This window comes from Phyllobates terribilis, unplaced genomic scaffold (genome assembly GCF_046119375.1).
Source record: "Phyllobates terribilis strain yellow unplaced genomic scaffold, ASM4611937v1 Scaffold_1__5_contigs__length_1240528914, whole genome shotgun sequence".
Lineage (NCBI taxonomy): Eukaryota > Metazoa > Chordata > Amphibia > Anura > Dendrobatidae > Phyllobates > Phyllobates terribilis.
In genome coordinates, this window is record NW_027362761.1 from 93,816,659 (window position 1) to 93,838,678 (window position 22,020).

Consider the following 22,020-nt stretch of genomic DNA (forward strand, 5'->3'; position numbering starts at 1 on the left):
ATGTCTTATTTGCAGAGCCAGTGAGGTACCAAAACAGTATAAACCCCCACAAGTAACCCCATTTTGGAAACTAGACCCATCAATGGATTCATCTAGGGGAGTGTTGAGCTTGTTGAACCCGAAAGAGAGCTATTTGATTTTTGGAATAGATTGTGAATGCCATGTCACATTCGCAGAGCCCCTGACATCCCAAAACAGCAAAAAAAATCACACTTGACCCCATTTTGGAAACTAGACCCCTCAAAGAGTTCATCTAGGAGTGTACTGAGCATTTTTAACCTTCAGGTGATTCCTGAAACTTTAAAATAATTAGATGTGAAAAAAAAAAAATTTTTTCCATGAAAATATTGTTTTAGCACCAAATTTATAATTTCCACGAGGAGTAACAAGAGAAAATGAACCCTTTAATTTCTTATGCAATTTTTACAGAACGTGGCAGTACCACATATGTGGTTGTACGCTACTGTTTAGCACACAGCAGAGATTGGATGGGAAGGAGCACTACTTGGCTTTTAGAATGCAGATTCCATTTGAATAGATTGTGGGCTCCATTTGCTGAACCCCTGAGGTGCCAGAACAGCAGAAACCCCCACAAGTGTATATTGGAAACTTCACTGCTTACGGATTTCATCTGGGGATGTAGTGAGTATTTTGAACCCACAGATGCCTCACAGAATTTTATAACATTAGGACATGGAATAATGTCAATTACACAAGGGTTAATACTTGAAACGGGACCCCAGAATTTATTGCGCAAGTTCTCCCGAACACATTGATGCCCCATATGTCATCAGAAACTACTGTTTGGCCACACTTCAGGGTTGAGAAGGAAGGAGCGCTATTTGGCTTTTAGAGCACAGATTTTCCTATAAAAGTTTGCAAGAGACATTTGCAGAGCCCATAAGGTGCCAGAACAGCAAAAAAAAAACATTTTAGAAATTGCACCTCTCAATGAATTCATCTACGGCTGCAGTAACTATTTTGTTACATCCATGTCATGCTTTATTCTGGAAAATTGCAAATCTGTCAATTTAGTGCCCATACATTCTGCCCCCATACAGTGTAGAGCCCTCACTATTGTAATGCCCCCATACAATGGCCCAGGTTGTGCTCCCAGTGATATGCACCCTGTAAATTGTTAATTGAGCTCTCTCTGCTACAGTAATGCCAAACATGTGGCCACTTACTGCAGTTTAGGCAAAGTGGGGCTCCAGAGTCTTTGTTCTACCAGTAACGTGGGAACCTCATATACTTCCAGTTACAGATGACGGACCTGAGTGGGGGCTTGTTTTGTGCAGGATAAATTAGGGTTTTTATTGGTAACATATTGGAGTACATAACATTTTTTGACCACTTTCAGTATAAAGCTGGATCACATTCCAGTGTTTTACACTGAGCACTTATGTCGGGGATTCCATATAAATCTCACAAAAATGCAATTCAAACGAAACCCCTTACGGAAACACCCACAATAATGAAACAGATGGAGACACTTTGGATTCCGTTTGGGTCTCCTATGGTGGTATCCTTCTTTTAAGGCTTGCACAGATCTGTGGTCGCCAACACTTGTGCACTAAAAAGATGCCTAAAATGATGGGACATTGCCAGAACAGAAACGAGACAGAGTCCAAAGGGACTCCATCTATCTTGTAAGTGATTGGTTACATCAGGGTTTTGTCTGAATCACAGTTTTGGGGATTTACACAGAAACCCTGACGTAAGCGCTCAGCAGAGTGCACAGGATAAATGTGAGCTGAGGCTTGTTCTGATTTTTTTGGGGGGTGGAATGAACATAGACAGCACTACATGAATAATTCTTATTTTTATTTTTGTGTGGTTCACCATGTGGTATAAGTGAAAAGACGGCTTTATTCTTCGTGTCAGTGCGATTGCAGCGATACCAGATTTATATTTTGTTTTATGTTTTGCTGCTAACACACAGAGTAAAAATGCTTTTTTTTTATATATATATAATAAAAATAGTTATTTTGTTGCCATATTCTGAGAGCTGTAACTTTTCTATTGTTTGGCAAACAGAGCTGTATGAGAGCTTATTTTTTGCGGGAGGAGTTGCAAATTTTTTTATACCATTTTGAGGTACATAATAAAAAGCAATCAAAAAAAGTTAAGGTTTTTTCAGACACAGAATGAACAAAAAACAGCAATTCAGTTATTGTTCTTAGCTATTTTTTTGCGTCATTTCTCGTGTAGTAAAAGTGATAAGACGGATTAAGGCTGTGTGCCACTATGCGTTTTTTAAGCATTTCCGTAGCGGCAATTCCACTGCAGAAACGCTTAAAAAACGCTTGGTAGAAGGTCTGCAATGTTCCCCAATGATAATCCGCATGTGCTATGCACATGCTGCGGAAATTTCCACTTCTGCGGATTATCATTGCAGAAAAATCCGCAGCACTACCAATTACTTTGCGTAATCGCGGCATTTTCGCCGCCATTGACTTGCATTGAATAGCTTAATATCCGCATGACTACATGTGCACATGCGGATATTAAGCGATTCAATGTGCGGATGGTACCCGGGTCTGGAGAAGAGGAGACTCTCCTCCAGACCCGGGTACCATAGTACCTGTGAAAAAAAGGATTTAAAATAAAAAAAATATGTTATACTCACCTTGTGATGGCCCCCGGTCTCCTTAGCGATGCGTCCTGGCTCCCCGGTAGCTTGCGATGGTCTAAGAGGACCTTCCATGACGTCATGTGACAGGTCACGCGACAGCTGACATCGGCGGTTACGTGACCTGTCACATGACTAAATGACGTCATGGAAGGTCCTTTTAGACCACCGCGAGCCGCCCAACACACCGGACGCACCGGAGGAGACCGAGGGCCATCGGAAGGTGAGTATAATGTTTATTTTTTATTTTTTACCATTCTTTTACGGTCACACTAGATAAGTCCATGCTGGTGGCATGAATTTATATAGCGTGACCAAGTTGTCAAGCACTTTTCCAAGTAATGCTAAAATCGCTTGGAAAGCTCTTGACAACCCGCATGCAAAATCGCATGTGAAAAACGCTTAACTTCCGCTTGTCCCTGGCAGGAAATACGCATGTAAAATCAGCATGCATTTTTTCTGCCAGGGAGATGCAGAAACGCTCAGGAAAAATCCGGAGCATTTCTGCATCTGGGGCAAATAGCCTTATTCTTTGAGTCAGTACGATTACAGCGTTACCAGATTTATATTGCTTTTTATGCTTTGCTGCTTTTACAGACTAAAAAAATATTTTATAAAAGTGAATTTGTTTTTGCATTGTCATCTTCTGAGAGCTGTAACTTTTTTATTTTTTTTGCTGGATGAGTCAAATTAGGGCTTGTTTTTTGTGGGACAATTTGGTGTTTTTACTTATACCATTTCTTTTACATATGACTGTTTGATCACATTTTATAAAAACAAATTGTGTGACAGTATAATGAAAAAGTTACATTTTTGGTGTGTTTTTTATTATTTTTCATTATGATATTTGCCGTAAGGAATAAATAACATACCAGTTTTATAGATCAGGTCATTCTGGATGCAGCAATACCAATTATTTGATTTTTTGTGTTTATCTTTGTTTTAACACAAACGCTGCGTTTTAGTGGCGAAACAGCTTTTCATGATTTGTGTACGCTTTTTTTTGCTTTTTTATTTTTTTTACACATTGTACATGACTTTTTTTCAATTTTTCACTATGTCCCACTGTGGAACATGTATATTTTTTATTTTGATCATTGCATTGCATTGTACTCGTGTACTGCAGTACATGGACATGTCAGTAACTCACTGATTGTGTCTGTGAGACCCAGCTTATGGCTGGATCTCACAGGCCAACATACCCTGGGGTCATCAGATCTCCTCAGGGTACCATGGCAACAATCGGCACCAGCAATTACAATTGCGGGGGGTCAATCCTGACAGAGGGGATCTTTTAACCCCCTTTTAAACACTTAGATACCGCTGTCGTGATTGAAAGCGGTATTTTAGGGGTTAATTGGCCCCGTTCGGGTCCTAAACTAGCTGGGGCTGGGGCTGATGCGGCAGGGTGTCAGCTGTCATGTACAGCTGTCACCAGTGCGAATTACATTTGTCGGGCAGCGCTATTCTCTTATTCCCAATTGCCATTTTAAAACGGCGATGAGAGAATAAGGCCCTTTAACGGCCGCCGTTTTTATGCGTATCGGTGGTTGTTAAGGGGTTAAATTTAGACTGCCCACTCATTCTCACTCCAATACATTAGATTGTTGGGTGATCCCGCTGAAATCAGTGGGTTCAGCTGACTTTCATCCTATGCGTGTTAGGGCCTTTAGACTGCAGTTAGACTATTTGCATCCTTTCAGGCTATTACTTGTTAGAGTTAGAAAAATATATAGATTAGGGTTAGGAAATGTGTACAGATTAATGTATTCATTAAAGTTTTAGACTACAGTTTGGTCATTCACATATTGCTTCAAACAAGTAAGGCATTTATTGGGTTTTTTCAAAATTCCAAGTAATCTGTTATCCATAGGAGAAAGGATAACTTGTTGATTGTTGGGGTCCGATCACTGGGACCCCTAGCTATGTCAAGAAGCTGGAGCACTGCAGCGATCCATCCTGAATGGTACAGAGGTGTCTCGATCTCATTCATTGTCTATGGGACTGCTGGAGAAGGCCAAGTGCTGTACTCATCTATATCTGACAGTCCTATTGGCAATGAATGGAGCGAAGACGATGCGCTGCTGAGAACAAGAGACAATGTTTTCTCTTGTCGGTTTATATAAAGAAATTCAGTGAATATTAAACTGCTTCCATTATGCAAAAGGTCAAAAAAGCACCAATTGCTCGGTTCCGCAGTATATTACAACAATGACTTAATGGCACATTGGTTTTTAATCGACATTGTTTATTTTTTTACCTCTGAAGCCAGCGGGACAACGACATTCAAATTTTCCAACCCCATCATTACAAATTCCATTGTTTCTGCATGGCATGGATTTGCAGTCATCAATGTTAATTTCACACTTGGTACCTGAAAGCAGATCAGTAAATTATATAAGCGGACGCATATTATCCCGCTATACGAGGGTGCAGGCTTACACATTTCCAAATAAATGTTCCAAACAAATGTTTCTGGCTAAACAGAAACTTCATTTGGCAGCTAGGGGACAATACCCATTTGGAAGTTAACAATAAATGCTACACAAATTATTTATCCTTGGCCCCTTTTATGTTCAGGAATTGTTAATCATTTATTTTAATGACAATAAATGTAAATGACGGTAGGGGAAGTGGAGTGAAAAGAAAGTATTATTTTATTATAAGGATGTGATAAATCTGCCAACTATCATCTCTGGAGGCAGATTACTTATGGTGACATCACTAAAATCTCTTTCTACCATCTGTTCCTCACATAACAATGTATTTAAAAGCGTAATGATCATTTTAATGACAACCATCACGACAACTTCTTAAAAGAGTTCTAAGCATGGAATCATTCTCGAGATGACCTTACTCTGGGGCCAGATTCTCTGTAATTGTGGCGATCATATGAATCTGAAGGATCAAGTGCCATTTACAGCCAGCATCTTGTCTAAATAGCAACTCATTAATTGGCTAGTACATGTGGTTTTACGGAGAGAGGAGAAGCAACAATCACAATGAGACATGTACCTGGCGCTGTTTCATGCCACCCCCACCCACCTTCTTTTACAGCAGCCCTTTCCATTCATATTAGAAGGAGACGGCCACTCAGTATTTTTAGCTAGTCTCAAGGGTACTTATTAACACAGTGAAACATAATCTGCTCCCTGTTTCTAGCAAACACTGCTAAGCGCAATGAGGATTTGCCATAAATGTCTGTTAGGAGCCATCCCTTCGAGTTCTGTTACCAGCCATAAATAAAAAAAATCATCAAAAAGTAACTCCTGTGTTCTTTACAGGATTTCTACAAAACTAATGGCATACTTAGATGATCTGATAATCGGAGAAGGAGAATTTGCAAGAACACGCTTTTCCAAATATTGGCTGTGTTTACATGCCAGCAAAACACTCATTCATAGGGTGATCAGATCTTCTATTCCGGCATTTACACCGTTGTTATTGGCAGCAAACCACTCCTTTTAAATGTGAAGTGCTGCCAATAAGGGCCCATGCAGACGACCATATTTTCGGTCAAAACATCGGATCGCACTCAGACCAATGTTATTCTATGGGGCCGTGCACATGTCCAATTTTCTTCCTCAAACAGAGTTGAGCAGCATGCTCGATTTGCATCCGATATTCAGATCACACTTGGCCATGCAAGTCAATGAGTCTGTGTAAAAAATCAGAATGAACTCAGATGACATCTCACATTTTCACAGACTGAACACACCTAAAACCACAATCATTATAACTGGGCCCTAGTCACATATCAAATGTACCACCAATAAAATTGACCAAAGATCAAGTAGACAACAGCAAATAATTTTTATTGAAACATATATAAGAAATGTGAAAACATGTAAAAAATGAGGCAGCAAACAGTGATGCTGAAGGTGGGAACACATGGACATCTAGATGGAACTCCCACAGTTCCACAAAAGATATCATATGTCATATATATTGTATGTGTAGCATATACACTGTGTGCCAAATTATTATGCAAATAATATTTTCTCAGATTTTCCCAAATTACCTATATGAATTGCAGTCATTGTAATTTTCCAGTCAAATAACTATTAGAGTACAATTGAAAGGTTTTTGTACAAACTGCCTATGATAACAGTATATTTTTAAAAAAATAAAAAACTCAAACTGCACTCAAAATGCATGTTCCAAATTATTATGCACAGCAGAGTTTTCAACCTTTTCATTTTAATAAAGAACAAAAAAATGGTCATTTTTGAAATTATAAGCATAAGCAGGTTATTACAAACTGAAATCAAACAGTTTTCAACTCAAAACTTTATTCTAGGTGATGTTACATTTGCACATAGGACCGCTTGTTCGAAAGGAGCATCTGAACTCTCTCGTCCATTGAATTTGTCAGGTTTTGGATGGTTTCTGCTTTAATTGTTTTGCATGAGGACAGAATACCCTCCCAGAGCTGTTGCTTAGATGTGAACTGCCACCCGCCATCATAGACACTCCTTTTGATGATGCTCCAGAGGTTCTCAATGGGGTTGAGGTCAGGGGAGCATGGGTGCCACACCATAAGTTTGTCCCCTTTTATGCCCATAGCAGCCAGAGATGCAGATGTGTTATGTGCAGCATGAGACGGGGCATTATTATGCATGAAATGATCTCGATGGTCCAGATGGATGGAGTGGAGGATGGCTGGTTGATGTACACCCCATGCAAACACGGCTAAGGCGCTAACAAGGAGGAGGTGGAGTAATGTTTTGGGCTGGAATCATGGGGAGAGAGATTGTCGGCCCTTTTAGGATCCCTGAAGGGGTAAAGATGAACTCCATAATGTATGTTGAGTTTCTCAAACAGCACTTCCTTCCATGGTTCAAGATGAAGAACCGTGCATTCCGCAGCAAGATCATTTTCATGCATGATAATGCCCCGTCTCATGCTGCACATAACACATCTGCATCTCTGGCTGCTATGGGCATAAAAAGGGACAAACTTAGGGTGTGGCACCCATGCTCCCCTGACCTCAACCCCATTGAGAACCTCTGGAGCATCATCAAAAGGAGTGTCTATGATGGCGGGAGGCAGTTCACATCTAAGCAACAGCTCTGGGAGGGTATTCTGTCCTCATGCAAAACAATTAAAGCAGAAACCATCCAAAACCTGACAAATTCAATGGACGAGAGAGTTCAGAAGCTCCTTTTGAACAAGGGGTCCTATGTGCAAATGTTACATCACCTAGAATAAAGTTTTGAGTTGAAAACTGTTTGATTTCAGTTTGTAATAACCTGCTAATGCTTATAATTTCAAAAATGACCATTTTTTTTGTTATTTATTAAATTGAAAAGGTTGAAAACTCTGCTGTGCATAACAATTTGGAACATGCATTTTGAGTGCAGTTTGAGTGTTTTATTTTTTTAAAAATATACTGTTATCATAGGCAGTTTGTACAAAAACCTTTCAATTGTACTCTAATAGTTATTTGACTGGAAAATTACAATGACTGCAATTCATATAGGTAATTTGGGAAAATCTGAGAAAATATTATTTGCATAATAATTTGGCACACAGTGTAGTGACATCCAGCTGAATAATAAAATGAGCAAAGAGCAATAATAGTAATAAGTATAATTTCCACAGTAGGAATGATCAAATAAAAAATTAAACAGCAAGGAGTTCTATGTCTTAAAGAAGTACAAAAGACATACAGTACAGACCAAAAGTTTGGACACACCTTCTCATTTAAAGATTTTTCTGTATTTTCATGACTATGAAAATTGTACATTCACACTGAAGGCATCAAAACTATGAATTAACACATGTGAAATTATATACTTAACAAAAAAGTGTGAAACAACTGAAAATATGTCTTATATGCTAGGTTCTTCAAAGTAGCCACCTTTTGCTTTGATGACTGCTTTGCACACTCTTGGCATTCTCATGATGAGCTTCAAGAGGTAGTCACCGGAAATGGTCTTCCAACAATCTTGAAGGAGTTCCCAGAGATGCTTAGCACTTGTTGGCCCTTTTGCCTTCACTCTGCGGTCCAGCTCACTCCAAACCATCTCGATTGGGTTCAGGTCTGGTGACTGTGGAGGCCAGGTCATCTGGCGTATCACCTCATCACTCTCCTTCTTGGTCAAATAGCCCTTACACAGCCTGGAGGTGTGTTTGGGGTCATTGTCCTGTTAAAAAATAAATGATGGTCCAACTAAACGCAAACCGGATGGAATAGCATGCCGCTGCAAGATGCTGTGGTAGCCATGCTGGTTCAGTATGCCTTCAATTTTGAATAAATCCCCAACAGTGTCACCAGCAAAGCACCCCCACACCATCACACCTCCTCCCCCATGCTTCACTGTGGGAACCAGGCATGTAGAGTCCATCCGTTCACCTTTTCTACGTCGCACAAAGACACGGTGGATGGAACCAAAGATCTCAAATTTGAACTCATCAGACCAAAGCACAGATTTCCACTGGTCTAATGTCCATTCCTTGTGTTCTTTAGCCCAAACAAGTCTCTTCTGCTTGTTGCCTGTCCTTAGCAGTGGTTTCCTAGCAGCTATTTTACCATGAAGGCCTGCTGCACAAAGTCTCCTCTTAACAGTTGTTGTAGAGATGTGTCTGCAGCTAGAACTCTGTGTGGCATTGACCTGGTCTCTAATCTGAGCAGCTGTTAACCTGCGATTTCTGAGGCTGCTGACTCGGATAAACTTATCCTCAGAAGCAGAGGTGACTAATGGTCTTCCTTTTCTGGGGCGGTCCTCATGTGAGCCAGTTTCTTTGTAGTGCTTGATGGTTTTTGCAACTGCACTTGGGGACACTTTCAAAGTTTTTCCAATTTTTCGCACTGACTGACCTTCATTTCTTAAAGTAATGATGGCCACTCATTTTTCTTTACTTAGCTGCTTTTTCTTGCCGTAATACAAATTCTAACAGTCTATTCAGTAGGACTATCAGCTGTGTATCCACAAGAATTCTGCACAACACAACTGATGGTCCCAACCCCATTTATAAGGCAAGAAATCCCACTTATTAAACCTGACAGGGCACACCTGTGAAGTGAAAACCATTAACGGTGACTACTTCTTGAAGCTCATCATGAGAATGCCAAGAGTGTGCAAAGCAGTCATCAAAGCAAAAGGTGGCTACTTTGAAGAACCTAGAATATAAGACATATTTTCAGTTGTTTCACACTTTTTTGTTAAGTATATAATTTCACATGTGTTAATTCATAGTTTTGACGCCTTCAGTGTGAATGTACAATTTTCATAGTCATGAAAATACAGAAAAATCTTTAAATGAGAAGGTGTGTCCAAACTTTTGGTCTGTACTGTATATGTTATGACTGCCAAAGCACATTCACATGGGTAACGTATAAACCACAAAGACAAATACCTGAACCTGACGAGTCCCTGTGCAGACTAGGAAAAGCCCTTCTCTGATCCTGGACTGTCCCTGCCTGACCGCGGAGGTTGGCACACTAAGATAACGTAATGGTGCCCCCACTTGACGGCAGCATACTCTGATTGCCTTTAGCAGCACCCTAGGATAACTAGAGTAGCAGTTCCCTAAGGAGTAAAGGAATCACACACAAAACTACTAGAACCAACACAAACTACAGCAAAGTGAATGAATCCAACAAAGTCTATCATCAGCAGGAAACAGGAGTAGGGGGAGGTATTTAGAGCTGCGCTTGAAAGACGACAGGACAGACAAACAGAGTAAATGAAAATCACTTGTTACCCAAAAACCAACAGAAACAAAGATAACAGAACTAAAACACCCAAAGAAAAGGTATATCTGTTGTGGCTCAGCGCAAAGAGACGCCAAACACAGAATTGAGGGTTTGAATCCAGAAGCATGACATTATATATCTGTATAAGAGACAGCCATTCTCACTGTGGCATTTACTATTGTTGGTCTTTGCTCATTTTATTATTCAGCTGGATGTTGCTTTATGCTTCACATACGATATATGATATAATTTGTGGAACTGTGGTAGATATACAGTGGGTACAGAAAGTATTCTGACCCCTTTAAATTTTTCACTCTTTGTTTCATTGCAGCCATTTGGTAAATTCTAAAAAGTTCATTTTTTTCTCATTAATGTACACTCAGCACCCCATCTTGACTGGAAAAAAACAGAAATGTAGAAATTTTTGCAAATTTATTAAAAAAGAAAAACTGAAATATCACATGGTCATAAGTATTCAGACCCTTTGCTCAGTATTGAGTAGAAGCACCCTTTTGAGCTGGGGTTAATACAATTGTTCTATTCCAATACAACATCATATAAGGCTAAGGTCACACAACCATGTTTTCTGGCCGATTATGCTAGTCACACTCTGATCAGACTCTGATCAGAGTTTGATCATAGTATGATCTGATTTTCACGAATGGGGAGAAGATGGGGAACAAAAATATCTTTATTGAAACAAGTATAAGAAATGTAAAAACATGTAAAAAAAAGAGGCAGCAAATAGTGAGGCTGAAGGTGGGAACACCTGAACATCTATATGTACAGTGGTTATGGAAAGTATTCAGACCCCTTTAAATTTTTCACTCTCTGTTTCATTGCAGCCATTTGGTAAATTTTAAAAAGTTAATTTTTTTTCTCATTAATGTACACTCTGCACCCCATCTTGACTGAAAACAAACAGAAATGTAGAAATTTTTGCAAATTTATTAAAAAAGATAAACTGAAATATCACATGGTCATAAGTATTCCGACCCTTTGCTCAGTATTGAGTAGAAGCACCCTTTTGAGCTAGTACAGCCATGAGTCTTCTTGGGAATGATGCAACAAGTTTTTCACATCTGGATTTGGGGATCCTCTGCCATTCTTCCTTGCAGATCCTCTCCAGTTCCGTCAGGATGGATGTTGGACGTTGGTGGACAGCCATTTTCAGGTCTCTTCAGAGATGCTCAATTGGGTTTAGGTCAAGGCTCTGGCTGGGCCAGTCAAGAATGGTCACAGAGTTGTTCTGAAGCCACTCCTTTGTTATTTTAGCTGTGTGCTTAGAGTCATTGTCTTGTTGGAAGATGAACCTTCGGCCAATTCTGAGGTCCAGAGCACTCTGGAAGAGGTTTTCATCCAGGATATCTCTGTACTTGGCCGCATTCATGTTTCCTTCAATTGCAACCAGTCGTCCTGTCCCTGCAGCTGAAAAACACCCCCATAGCATAATGCTGCCACCACCATGTTTCACTGTTGGGATGGTATTTGGCAGGTGATGAGCAGTGCCTGGTTTTCTCCACACATACCGCTTAGAATTATCACCAAAAAGTTCTATCTTCATCTCATCGGACCAGAGAATCTTATTTCTCATAGTCTGGGAGTCCTTCATGTGTTTTTGAGCAAACTTTATGCGGGCTTTCATATGTCTTGCACTGAGGAGAGGCTTCCGTCGGGCCACTCTGCCATAAAGGCCCGACTGGTGGAGAGCTACAGTGATAGTTGACTTTGTGGAAGTTTCTCCCATCTCCCTACTGCATCTCTGGAGCTCAGCCACAGTGATCTTGGGATTCTTCTTTACCTCTCTCACCAAGGCTCTTCTCCCACGATTGCTCAGTTTGGCTGGATGGGCAGGTCTAGGAAGACTTCTGGTGGTCCCAAACTTCTTCCATTTAAGGATTATGGAGGCCACTGTGCTATTAGAAACCTTAAATTCTGCAGAAATTCTTTTGTAACCTTGCCCAGATCTGTGCCTTGCGACAATTCTGTCTCTGAGCTCTTTGGGCAGTTCCTTTGAGCTCATGATTCTCATTTGGTCTGACATGCACTGTGAGCTGTGAGGTCTTATATAGACAGGTGTGTGCCTTTCCAAATCAAGTCCTAGCAGTTTAATTAATCACAGCTGGACTCCAAATGAAGGAGGAAGGAGTAAAACCATCTCAAGGAGGATCACAAGGAAATGGACAGCATGTGACTTAAATATGAGTGCCTGAGCAAAGGGTCTGAATGCTTATGACCATGTGATATTTCAGTTTTTCTTTTTTAATAAATTTGCAAAAATTTCTACATTTCTGTTTGTTTTCATTCAAGATGGGGTGCAGAGTGTACATTAATGAGAAAAAAAAATGAACTTTTTAAAATTTACCAAATGGCTGCAATGAAACAGAGAGTGAAAAATTTAAGGGGTCTGAATACTTTCCATAACCACTGTACATATAGATGTTCAGGTGTTCCCACCTTCAGCCTCACTATTTGCTGCCTCTTTTTTTTACATGTTTTTACATTTCTTATACTTGTTTCAATAAAGATATTTTTGTGGTCTACTTGGTCTTTGGTCAATTTTATTAGTAGTATATTTTCATGGACCGACAGAATGGAGAAGATGGAGAATTTTTTTTCCCCATCTTCTCCCCATCCGTGAAAATCAGATCATACTATGATCAAACTCTGATCGTAGTCTGATCAGAGTGTGACTAGCATAATCGGCCAGAAAACATGGTTGTGTGACCTTAGCCTTACATGATGTTGTATTGGAATAGAACAATTGTATTAACCCCTTTATGACGTGGTACGTAATAGTACGCACCACATCATAACCCCCTGTTCAGCGCGTGCTCCAGCGCTGAGCCTGCACTAAACCAGGCATATGACAGCTGATCTGAAAGCTGACATGTTCCCGCAACAGCCGCAGGTGGAATCGCGATCCACCTGTGGCGGTTAACTAGTTAAATGCCGCTGTCAATCTCTGACAGCGACATTTAACTTGCGCAAACTGGCTGCACATCACTTACCCCGTCCATTGGCGCCCCCATCACATGATCGCGGGTCACCAATAGGTTGGCGTGACAACCCAGGGTCTGAAGGAGACCCCTGTGGTTGTCATGGCCAGATTGCTATGAGCGCCGCCCAGTTGTCGGCGCTCATAGCAAGTGAGAAAATCTGCTACACACAGGCGATCTGTTCATCGCCTGTGTGTAACAGAGGTGATTGGAAAAGTGCTGCTTCTAGTCTCCCATGTAGACTATTGAAACAAGCAAAAAGTGTAAAAAAATGTTTCTAAAAATATTTAAAAAAAATATATATCTAAAAATGTAAATCACCCCTTTTCACCCAATTCAAATTAAAACAATAAAAAAAAAAAAACATATACACATCTTTGGTATCGCCGAGTTCAGAATCGCCCGATCTATCAATATAAAAAAAGAATTAATCCTATCGGTAAACTGTTTTTCCAGCATTCCTCACATGTATTAAAGCTGTCAAACAGTCGCAAATCATGTTCACGGAGCGAGGAAAACTTAACGCCCGAGCACGCTAAAGGTAATAGGTGCTCGCCCGAGCATGCTCGTAAATCTCGAGCAATGAGCATGCTCGCTCATCACTAGTTCCTATCAGTATTCATTTGCATGTGTAAATATGACAACACACAAGCATTGATTGACATGCATGCAGTTGATTGGTGCTCAGTAAATGGTTATTCCCATCTTCATAGATGGATATTGTCGGTTAGTGCTTGTAAAAATAAGAATTTCTGCAATTTACTGTTTATTAAAATTTGCAGCTGTTATTGAGATATTTCACACCTTTCTTATGTTTATAGGTTGTTGCCTAGCCGACCGCACATTGCTGCTGTCTAACTTGTAAGCACTGCACTGAAGCTGGCCGGGATTAGGAGCTAGCAGTGTACTCCAGCAATCCTGCCAGCTTCAAAGCGGTGTTTACACGCTCAATAGAAATGAGCTTGTAAGCACTGTGTGACGCGCCCCCTGGGACATATTCCTTTTTGAGGGGAATACCCGGCACCGGATCAGATGGGGGGTTGTAGTCTCCGAGCGGCTGTGACCCGGTCCCGTGCCCAGGGCGTCAAGCTCAGTGTTATGTGGCAGCTTTACAGATGTTACTAAAGTTCTTTTGTGTCGACTACGCCACCCGTTGTGATGCGGTCACTGTGGCCGCCGCTGCTGCAGGGTCCGCTGAGGCTGATGGTGGGTGCGCAGCTTGGTGAGATAACCCCCAACGGGAGGGGTATAGCCTCAGAGGGGACAGGCGCAGAGGATGGGGGTTGTGGTGGTGCGATGCAGCCGGCAATGAAGACAGACTCGGGTTGTGCAGTTAAGGGTGTTTACTTACTGCAGATGTTGTACTGGTCACTCCAGCTGCTAGTGACCACCCGAGCCGTGCTGCGTCCACCAGGTCCTGGATCCAGCCAACCCCCAAACAAGTCCAGAGCGTGGCCCTGAGCTCTCCCTCTGTCCTTTCTTCAGCCGTCCCCACCAGTGATTCACCTAGGTCCAGCTCCCTCGGGCCTTCTTTTGGGACACCCTTGGCCCTGGGTTCCCTGACCCTTCATGTGGTTTGCCTTCAGGGTGAATGTGGTGGGTGACCGTGACAGACACTGCCCACGGTCTCCGGTCTCTGGCTGGGGAATGTCTTTGCCCCCACCAGCTTGGGTTCCGGTACCCTCTTGCTGACTCCTCACCCGGTGCTCTAATTTGGGTTCTTGGGTCCCTTCAGTCTTCCCCCTCTGGGTCTTTCTCTGCTCCACTCTCTCTCTCTCCAGGGCTGCTGTTTCCTTCTCTCTCCTCTCCAACTGACTTGTTCTCAGCGTCTGACCCTGATCTAAGTTGGTGCCCTCCTTATATATCCCTCTATGTGTGAGCTCAGGTGACCAGCACCCAATGAGCTCCTATCACTACCCAGACTGCTCCCCCTATCTGCCCCTACACTACATGGGATGTACCACCCCCCTCCCACTCCAGCCAGGAACAGGCTCGGTTGTACCTGCACATTTCTAAGTGGGAGTACCGTCGGCCTGCTCCTCTGGAATGGGATGTATGTAGTGCATGCAGTCTATCTGAGCTCAGTTCCACACTCCTTCCTTACCCGGGAGTGGAATATCACACCTCTGGGTTGAGGTGCAATACCCCTGTAGCAGCCGAATCCTCAGGGTGCTACATTCCCCCCTGGTAAATCACAGCACGTCCTCGGGCTGTAAGACATAAAACACCAAAACATACAAAATTTTTATATGAACATATAAAACATATAAGACATTATATGTATAACATATCTTATCAGATAAAACTTTCTCGTAGACTTCTCTTGTCTCTGGTTCCTCCTCCGGACACTGTGCAACGTGTGTCCGGGAAAAGTGCGACAGTCTCTTAGAAAAATCTGGTTTTCTTATAAAACCGGTAGGGGGCGCTTTAGGACGCGCAACTATATACAGGGGAAGTTGAAAGTTGGCCGCTCTCAGTCCTCGGCCAGGTAGAGGAAAGGGAATGGCTGCTCACAGTCCTCAGCCTGTAGGATGAAGGGGTTAACGGGTACACAGTTCACTGGTCCCAACGGGGACTATTTTAGCAGCAACGGTTCACTGTGCCCAGACAGGCAACTATATACAGTCTCTACTCCCGTCCTCAACGACGGCTCCCTCCTGCTTTTTCTTGATATGATGTTTCTTCAGACCCGTCCGGGTCCTCTGACTCCTCCCAGATGCGGCACTCTTGGTATTACGGGCGCGGGCGCGGTGGTGGTGGCGCCCGGGTTGCCCAGGCCTTGCGGCCAGGCCTGGGGCACCTGGAAGGTGAAGGGCACCGTTAGGACGGCGGCGCCCTGGGCTACCTGGCCTTGCGGCCAGGCCGGAGGCTCCGCGGAGGTAGGGGGCGCTGTTGGTGGTGCGGCGCCCGGGGGTACTAGGCCTTGCGACCAGGCTGGTGGTAATTCCTGCTTTGTCACGCTCCGGGTCGGGGCGCGTGACGTCACAGGGGTCGCTGCAGCGGCTTCCGGTCGGGGCCCAGTCCATGGCGGTGACCCGGCGGCTACGGGCACAGCAGGGGGACTTTCGGGCTCTGCGACGGGGAGCTGGGGCAGGTAAGCGGTGTCACGGCTTGGGGTATAGGCGTCCCCTTTACCTGCCTCCATGCGTTCGGCTCCCTCCTCGGCGCCGTCTCCGGCCTTGGGTCCTCCTGCGCCATCCTCAGAGGCGGTCTTCTTCCTCTTCCAGGGTAGCGTGCTCCGTTGACTGGTCTCTGCTTGCTGGGTCATCTCCCGGCCCCACTCCGCCAGTATCTCGCGCTGTACCCGGGCCATCCTCCCTGCGAGGCCCTCCAGGGCAGTTTGTGCACACTCCCGGTCTCGGGGGAGCTGCGCTAGGATCTCCGCTAGACCTAGCGGGGTTGTGGACTCTAGCAGGCTCCTGACCATCGGGTCGGTGCTGCTCTGCTCGGCTTCCGGCAGGCTCCTGGCCAGCGGGCCGGTGCTGCTCTGCCCTCCTTCCTCGGTCTCTAGCAGACTCCTGGCCAGCGGGCCGGTGCTGTTCTGCTTTCTTTCCATCTCCGGGTGAGCTTCTCCGCTACTCCTTGTTAGACCTCTTGCCTCCGGGTGCGCTCGCTCCAGACTGCTCCAAGCGACACCCATCTTTTCTCTTCTCTTTCGTCTCCTCCCACTTCGAGGGCGGTCCCGGGGCAACTCGGTGACTGTCAGCTCCAGGGGGAGTTCTTTCACGCTGACAGACACCTCCAGCATCACAGTCTCTGTTGGTGGGGGCGGTTTCCACTTTTGGCGCCATTTTCTGTCCTGGCCCACGATGGGAGGTGGCCTCCTGCCCTCCTTTGGCACGCCCATAATGGCGTCCGCTGCTCTTTCAAGGCGGGAAATCTGCGGTTTTGGCGGGAAGCGTCGCCCAGTGGCGGGAAACTCTGCAGATGGCGGGAACAAGTTGGAAATGGCGGACAATCGGCGGGAAACGACTGGTGATGGAGTCCGATGGCGTGGACCCTCCGGAACCGGCGGGAGACTTCTTTCTGAGGTAAACTTGCATTTTTCTTCAGGCACGCAGTACCCGGGTGTTGCGGGCACGTAATCCTGCCGACTACGCCAAAGTTGACGCGCCCCCTGGGACATATTCCTTTTTGAGGGGAATACCCGGCACCGGATCAGATGGGGGGTTGTAGTCTCCGAGCGGCTGTGACCCGGTCCCGTGCCCAGGGCGTCAAGCTCAGTGTTATGTGGCAGCTTTACAGATGTTACTAAAGTTCTTTTGTGTCGACTACGCCACCCGTTGTGATGCGGTCACTGTGGCCGCCGCTGCTGCAGGGTCCGCTGAGGCTGATGGTGGGTGCGCAGCTTGGTGAGATAACCCCCAACGGGAGGGGTATAGCCTCAGAGGGGACAGGCGCAGAGGATGGGGGTTGTGGTGGTGCGATGCAGCCGGCAATGAAGACAGACTCGGGTTGTGCAGTTAAGGGTGTTTACTTACTGCAGATGTTGTACTGGTCACTCCAGCTGCTAGTGACCACCCGAGCCGTGCTGCGTCCACCAGGTCCTGGATCCAGCCAACCCCCAAACAAGTCCAGAGCGTGGCCCTGAGCTCTCCCTCTGTCCTTTCTTCAGCCGTCCCCACCAGTGATTCACCTAGGTCCAGCTCCCTCGGGCCTTCTTTTGGGACACCCTTGGCCCTGGGTTCCCTGACCCTTCATGTGGTTTGCCTTCAGGGTGAATGTGGTGGGTGACCGTGACAGACACTGCCCACGGTCTCCGGTCTCTGGCTGGGGAATGTCTTTGCCCCCACCAGCTTGGGTTCCGGTACCCTCTTGCTGACTCCTCACCCGGTGCTCTAATTTGGGTTCTTGGGTCCCTTCAGTCTTCCCCCTCTGGGTCTTTCTCTGCTCCACTCTCTCTCTCTCCAGGGCTGCTGTTTCCTTCTCTCTCCTCTCCAACTGACTTGTTCTCAGCGTCTGACCCTGATCTAAGTTGGTGCCCTCCTTATATATCCCTCTATGTGTGAGCTCAGGTGACCAGCACCCAATGAGCTCCTATCACTACCCAGACTGCTCCCCCTATCTGCCCCTACACTACATGGGATGTACCACCCCCCTCCCACTCCAGCCAGGAACAGGCTCGGTTGTACCTGCACATTTCTAAGTGGGAGTACCGTCGGCCTGCTCCTCTGGAATGGGATGTATGTAGTGCATGCAGTCTATCTGAGCTCAGTTCCACACTCCTTCCTTACCCGGGAGTGGAATATCACACCTCTGGGTTGAGGTGCAATACCCCTGTAGCAGCCGAATCCTCAGGGTGCTACACTGTGCATATTCGGTCACTGCTGCTAGACAGCTCGAGACAATGATCTGTATACAAAATAAAAAAAAAAGTGCTACTATCTCAACAATGGCTAAAAATTTGAATTAACATTAAATTGCAAAGGTGGTTGGTTTTACAAGCACTATCCAACAATATGGGAATAACGGAGATGGGAATATTCCTTGAAGGTCAAAAATCAGCAAGTCAAAAAATGCAACATTATTGTTTCTAGAACATGCAGAAAACTCTTTAGATATGCAATGTGGGCAAAATTATACACAGTTTTGGGACCCTGTTAGCACATTCATGCTACCCTAAAAGTAGGTAGCATGATATACTGTAGCAATAAGTGCACTGTAGAGCACTACGGTATTTTGGAGACATCATAATTTAGAGCTCAGGCAGAGACGTCCGCTGGGTAACTCTTCCTTGGCTTTTCTTCCAGCCTAGCTAAGCTTGAATGACAAGTTTCGGCCTATTGATTTAGCTCATAGTGAAACAATCATTTTTTTTAAATGCCATAAATTGAAACAAAGTTTAGTGTAATCAGAGCGCAGGTCACAATATCATCCTGTACATGGTGGGTAGGGTGGCATAAATGTCAGGATAGATTTAATTTACTTATTTCGGGCTTTGTTCTTCACATTTCTTTATGACATTCTGATAATCCAGAGTATATTTGGAGCGAGCCGCTATAAATACAATATTGGTCTCAGCTGAGAAATACTGTCTCAAGGATTTCACATAAACTTCCCATATTTAAACACTATACCTCAATTCCCCAAGTCTATAAATCCAAGAAATATTCGACTTTTTAAGAATCTGTCCCCAGTATTAAATTGAAAGCAGTATGGTTAATTACCTGTGTAGCCCTTGAGACATGTACAAGTATATCCACTTCCGACCTGTTTGCAGGTTCCACTATTCTGGCAAGGATTTAAAAAGCACTCATGAAAAACCTGTCAAATAGAACAAATGGCTATTGGAAACATATATTAAAAAAAGGAATCTAATAACAACAATGTTATATTAAAAAACATTAAAAGGAAATAACCATGAAAAAAATATGTATTAAATGTATCACAATGAAATTAACATAAGAAAGCAATACTGCAGGATGGAGTATTGTATTATCCATGCTATTTTCTATTTGGTATTCCCCAATGGAAGAGAACCGGCTATGAACAACTATTTCTCATCTCTAACATCTCTGCCTGTCCCGTAGCTGCAGATACCTGCAGGAAAGTCTAAATTGCTCAGTGCAGTCATGCATGCTTACTTCTATCGTAACAGAAGAAACAATATACTTAGACATTTTTTAAATAAGATCCTTGCAAGGTTTAGGCTAAATTCATCATCTCAGAAATACTGATTTTATATTTTCACAGTATGCGAGGCTATGCTGTATGAATTATTTATCAAAAGCTCTAAGGAGATTAGAAACTTTACAGTAACTATATGCAGTGATATAGCTTCATAGTGTTAGAGTGTAACCTCTAAAATAGAGATATATAAGGACTGAATGAGCAACATGTATTTACAGTATGTAGCTCTATGGACAATTACTATATATTTTAAAAGTAATGTGTCAAGAGTATCAATCCTTCTAAGGGTATGGGCATGTAGGTCATAGAAAGTTGAAAAAAATGATACCTTGATATCTCCGATCCAATATCTTATACACATTTCTCTTAATATATAAATGAGCTGTTAAAGGGGTTGTCCGGGCTTTCTGTATAATTTGTGTGTTTATCGAGGCTGCAGAATGCTGACAGTTCGTAATATTCTCCCTGTCAGCATTCTGCATGTTGTCCTAGATAGCACCTAGTCATGTGAGCAGCTCTCTCTTGATTCTGGGGGAGCTGCAAACATCCCTACTAGAGTTTTCCTGTCTGGCAGAGACTCGTCGGTGATGTCACAGCAGACACCACCCCCAGTCTCTGCCAGACCCTCACCCTGCCTCCTACTCCAGCCACAGACACCGCTCCCAGTCTCTGCAAGACCCTCCCCCTGCCTCCTGCTCCAGCCTCCCGTGCAGCTCAGTGTGAGGCAGCAGGAGAATGACTCAGGTGATTGTACAAACCAGGAAGGAAACGGCTTCTAGATAGGTGAGTATAATGTGCTGGATGCATGCATCCCTCCCTCATCCATCCATCCCTCAGCCATCCCTCATCAATCCATCCCTCATCAATCCATCCCCCTCTCCTCCATCCATCCCTCCCTCCAGGGGCGGACACTGACAGCTTGGGGCCCCTGTGCAAGAAATGTGTCTGGGCCCCCCCCTGCCCGGTACACTGCTTATGATGAGTGCAATCTGGCCATGGGACCCCCAGAGCCTTGGGCTATGAGTACCAGGCCAGGTTGCCCTCATCAAGCAGGGGCATACATAGAAATCACAGGGCACCATACAAAAGTTCTATTTGGGCCTTCTCACGCCTCTAAAAAAATATATATATTTTTCACAGAGATGGAGATACAGTTGAAACCAGAAGTTTACATACACTTAGTGATGAGCGAGCACTAAAATGCTCGGGTACTCATTGCTCGGGATGAGCAAATTGGAATGCTCGAGTGCTCGGTCCGAGTAACGAGCCCAATGTAAGTCTATGGGAAACTCGAGAATTTTTCCGGCGGCTCCCCATTATATTCTGCAGAGGGCCTAAACATTGCCCAAATCGATGGTAACAGTGCTCAAATGACATGGGAACAGCATGGGGAAGACCCCTGGAAGCATTTCTGACTCCCAGGTCACTGCTGTCAACAGCGTTGTCAGAGGTATTACGCCACTTTTACAGACTCCCAATAAAACATACAAAAACAAAATGAAAATGGATTTTCCTGTGAAATATGTTAAGGAACATTCTTTCCAGGATAATGACTAGTATATAAGGCAAAATAAATAACCAAAAATGCTCCTCCACACCTTGGGCTATGTTTACACGTAGTGTTTTTGATGCGTTTTTGCACTTTTGTATTGCTTTCAACCAAGACAAATGCATTCATCACCGGGAAATGTCATTTTAACATTTTTCAACCTTATCTGGCCATGTGGTGTGTGAAACATCATCAGACACATCCAGTTTCATTTATGAAGGAGGGATTGTGAAAGTCACAAACACTATTTTTACAGCCTTACTATTCTTAAAGGGCCAGCAGTCGGCTATGCTTTGTTCCACCTATTATTAAAGAGTGGGTCTCCTATACTGTTATTGCGTATGCAGTGACTGCAAAGGTTGCCAATAATTTGGACGCACCCCAATACCTCTTTGAAGAGACATAAGAGGGTCTCAGTAAAAAAGATGTTCCCATTATAAGGAGTGGGTCTCCTATAGTGGTAATGCCCATGCTGTGACTACAAGGGCTGACAAAATTTGGGAAAAAC

General features: G+C 43.9%; 1 protein-coding gene across 1 annotated transcript in view; it reads right to left on the reverse strand.

The window, feature by feature from the left end:
- The window catches only part of SVEP1 (sushi, von Willebrand factor type A, EGF and pentraxin domain containing 1), a 469,484-nt gene that overhangs the window by 173,435 nt on the left and 274,029 nt on the right, over positions 1-22,020 (reverse strand). Inside the window, exons 21-22 of the mRNA XM_073664736.1 lie at positions 19,501-19,597; positions 4,893-5,006 (exon numbers count right to left, since the gene is read on the reverse strand). Of these exons, the coding sequence (XP_073520837.1) occupies positions 4,893-5,006; positions 19,501-19,597 (211 nt within the window). The remainder of the gene's footprint in view (positions 1-4,892; positions 5,007-19,500; positions 19,598-22,020) is intronic.